Source organism: Priapulus caudatus, unplaced genomic scaffold, assembly GCF_000485595.1.
Source record: "Priapulus caudatus unplaced genomic scaffold, Priapulus_caudatus-5.0.1 Scaffold786, whole genome shotgun sequence".
Classification (NCBI taxonomy): Eukaryota; Metazoa; Priapulida; class Priapulimorpha; order Priapulimorphida; family Priapulidae; genus Priapulus; species Priapulus caudatus.
Genome location: NW_014577847.1, coordinates 12,848 through 15,820, shown reverse-complemented (window position 1 = coordinate 15,820; position 2,973 = coordinate 12,848). Strand labels below are relative to the sequence as shown.

Below are 2,973 nucleotides of genomic sequence, written 5' to 3'. Positions count from 1 at the left end.
ACGACGTTGAACCGATCGAGGTAAGGCCTAAAAAATTACGTTTGTTTTCGCTAACCCGATCGAGTCAATTTTAAACCGCCGTGTCGAAACTTTGTGATCGGCAAAAAAAATATTTTAAAAATATTCTTTTTAAATAAAAAAAATCCCAATGTGCTATCGATCGGTGAATGCATTGATTTGACTTTGAAGTCATTATATGGACTGTTATATTAAAGTATAAAACAAGTATTGTTAGAATACAAAGAAAAATAATATATATTTGATAAAAAAAAATTTTGCCTGCCTACCGTGTCCAATTTTTTTCAGCTCGTTAGCAGAAACAAACTTTTTTCTTAGACCTAAGCGATTATAGAGTCCTAGCGCGCGGTGGTGACTCGACCCCCAAATGTCTCGCTTGTGTAGTTTTGCGACGCGTGACTGGTGTTTGCCCTCTTCATCGCCACGGGTACAGTGCCCTTGGAAATTCGACGAAACCCACAGCACTAAACTGGATCCATGTCCTTCATGTATATTCCATGTTGTGTATGCATCCCTCTGTTTCTCACATGGGGATCAATTATATCTTCAGATTTGGCAGTCCCTAACCTTTAAGTGGGGCTTATGTCGGACTTGCGAGGCGACTCGACTGGAAGCAACTGGATTTCGAGGAACTAGAAGCGATCGGCAGCGACTAGTTGCGTCCAGTTGCCCACTGTTCTATTCCTAGCAACTAGTGGCGGCCAGTCGCAGGCAGGCGCGTCGCAGTCGACCGACCTAAGCACTGCAGTCGCAGTGAATTGCAGCCAGTTGCTTCCAGTCGAGTCGGCTCGCAAGCCTGACATAAGCCCCCCTTTATTAACCTTTTGTAAAAAAAAAAATACCCTGTCGGTATAACTCTTGTTTTTTGTTCAGTGATATGTTGGTCTTGATAGATTGTGGTGCACCTTCCAACACTCTGCCGCAAGATGGGTGTTCCGTACTGCATTGTGAAGGGCAAGGCAAGACTCGGGTGTGTGGTTGGCAGGAAGACGGCGACGTGCCTGGCAATCGCCACCATCAATCCGTGAGTATAGCATGATGCATCTTTCGACCAGTCGCTGTATTTTTCGACAGAAAGAATTGCTACACAGTATCTCTTCATCAAGTGTGGGTGCCATTGCTATTCGTTTGGCACTATAAAACCGAGTGAAGGAATGAATGAGTGTGTGTACTGCTTGTATTATTCCGTCTGGTTTAATATAACTGAGCTAATGCATGAATGCCACAGATTATGTGTTGCTATTTTACTGGAACAAACCGATAGTTCTTCCGACAGTTTGCAGTGATTATTTTTACAAAAGAATTTCTTCACCTGAACAACATCTGAAGACATCTTTCTTTATGAGCAAACGCCCTGTCGGGACGAAATGTACCCGTGTTTCAAAGCGAATCCCGGAAAAACAATTGCTGCCATTGGTGCTCTCCTGCTTTACAGCGAGGACCGGGCCAGTCTAAGCAAGCTGTCGGAGGCCGTGAAGACGAACTACAATGATCGCTTCGATGAGATCCGCAGACACTGGGGAGGCGGTCAGCACGGTCACAAGTCTGTCGCTCGGGTTGCCAAGCTCGAGAAGGCAAAGGCACGAGAACTAGCGCAGAAGGTCGGCTAGATTTACTGTACAGAACTGAAGCGGGGCGAATAAAATAAAATATTGTGTGAGAATCTCTTGTTTGTGTGTGCGTGTCGCGTTTTGTGTTTTTTTATGTAGACCTCCAGACAGTCCCACAATAGTAGTACTAGTAGTACCTCACATTTACTACCTACGATCAAAAACTGATTGAGATTACAAGTGGTAAAGTTACGGGGATGAGGGGGTGCACAGCAGCTCTACCCGTGGGTCTCGTATTGCCCAATCCGTTTTCATGGGGTAATTCATTTGTTCCCATCAATCTTTGGATGGTTGTTTTCTTGTGAGTGTCCATGTTTGGATGATTGGTAGCAGAAATGCGCCAGGTGAGCGAGTCGTCCAGTTTCGGACATTGGCCATTGGTGATGTGAAATCTCAAGCAGGTATGTGAGTTAAATTTCTACATATTTGTTGTTTGTGTGTATTGTACTGTGCATTTCAAGAGTAAGTTGTATGTGTGCAAATGTAGAATTTGATTTTATTCATTGGATTTCGTAGTTTTCTGTAGAAGCTACATTTGTCCGTGCGGTTAATGTTGTTTTTTTTAACGAGAGACCACCCATCTTTACAGGAGAGGCTGCACATTGTTGATTGATATGGTGCATCTACTGTGCATTTGGAAACCTTTTTGTGGTGGTGAGTATGTGACATTACACTACACACTACATATTTATTTATAAATGCGTGTACGAAGGCACTTGTGATGATTACACATTATACTTGAACTCTCTTACTGATGTCAAGCGATGATAACTCAAGTCGTGAGTGCCCAAATAAACCAGCCGTGTTCCCGTAATTATTGAGGCGTGTGTAGTTACTGAGCTATCCGCTTCAGTCTATGGTTTACAATTTTCCACAGCGTAATGTATTCATGGAATATCTTTCCTATCCATTCACTGTTCATGAAGTTTGTTTATATTGTGGTTTTGCAGAACATGATCTGGTGATGCTGGTTGTGAATGATGTTTCAGCAAGTACAGGCCGGTACAACAACGTTGGAGTTTAGATGAGGTAATGGTTCAACCTACACATATTAAGCTGTAGTATGTAGTATGATATCCACTCGGATGATGCTGTGCAGTGAACAGATGTGAATAATTGTGATTTTTATAGATTTTGTGCGAGTGTACGAAGGCACTTGTGATGATTACACATTATACTTGAACTCTCTTACTGATGTCAAGCGATGATAACTCAAGTCTGAAGTGCCATAGACGCGTGGTTCCCGTAATTATTGAGGCGTGTGCAGTTACTGAGCTATCCGGTTCAGGTCCATGGCTTATAATTTTTTTTAGCCGAGTTCTAAATAATGATATTTCCCAGCGTA

General features: G+C 42.8%; 1 protein-coding gene across 1 annotated transcript in view; it reads left to right on the top strand.

Annotated features, from left to right (window-relative positions):
• Positions 1-1,681, top strand: part of LOC106813520 (60S ribosomal protein L7a-like) — a gene marked incomplete in the record, with an annotated part of 11,677 nt that extends 9,996 nt beyond the window's left edge. Inside the window, 3 exon segments of the mRNA XM_014817675.1 lie at positions 3-20; positions 912-1,042; positions 1,454-1,681. Coding sequence (XP_014673161.1) covers positions 3-20; positions 912-1,042; positions 1,454-1,628 — 324 coding nt within the window.
• Positions 1,682-2,973: the final 1,292 nt, after the last annotated feature.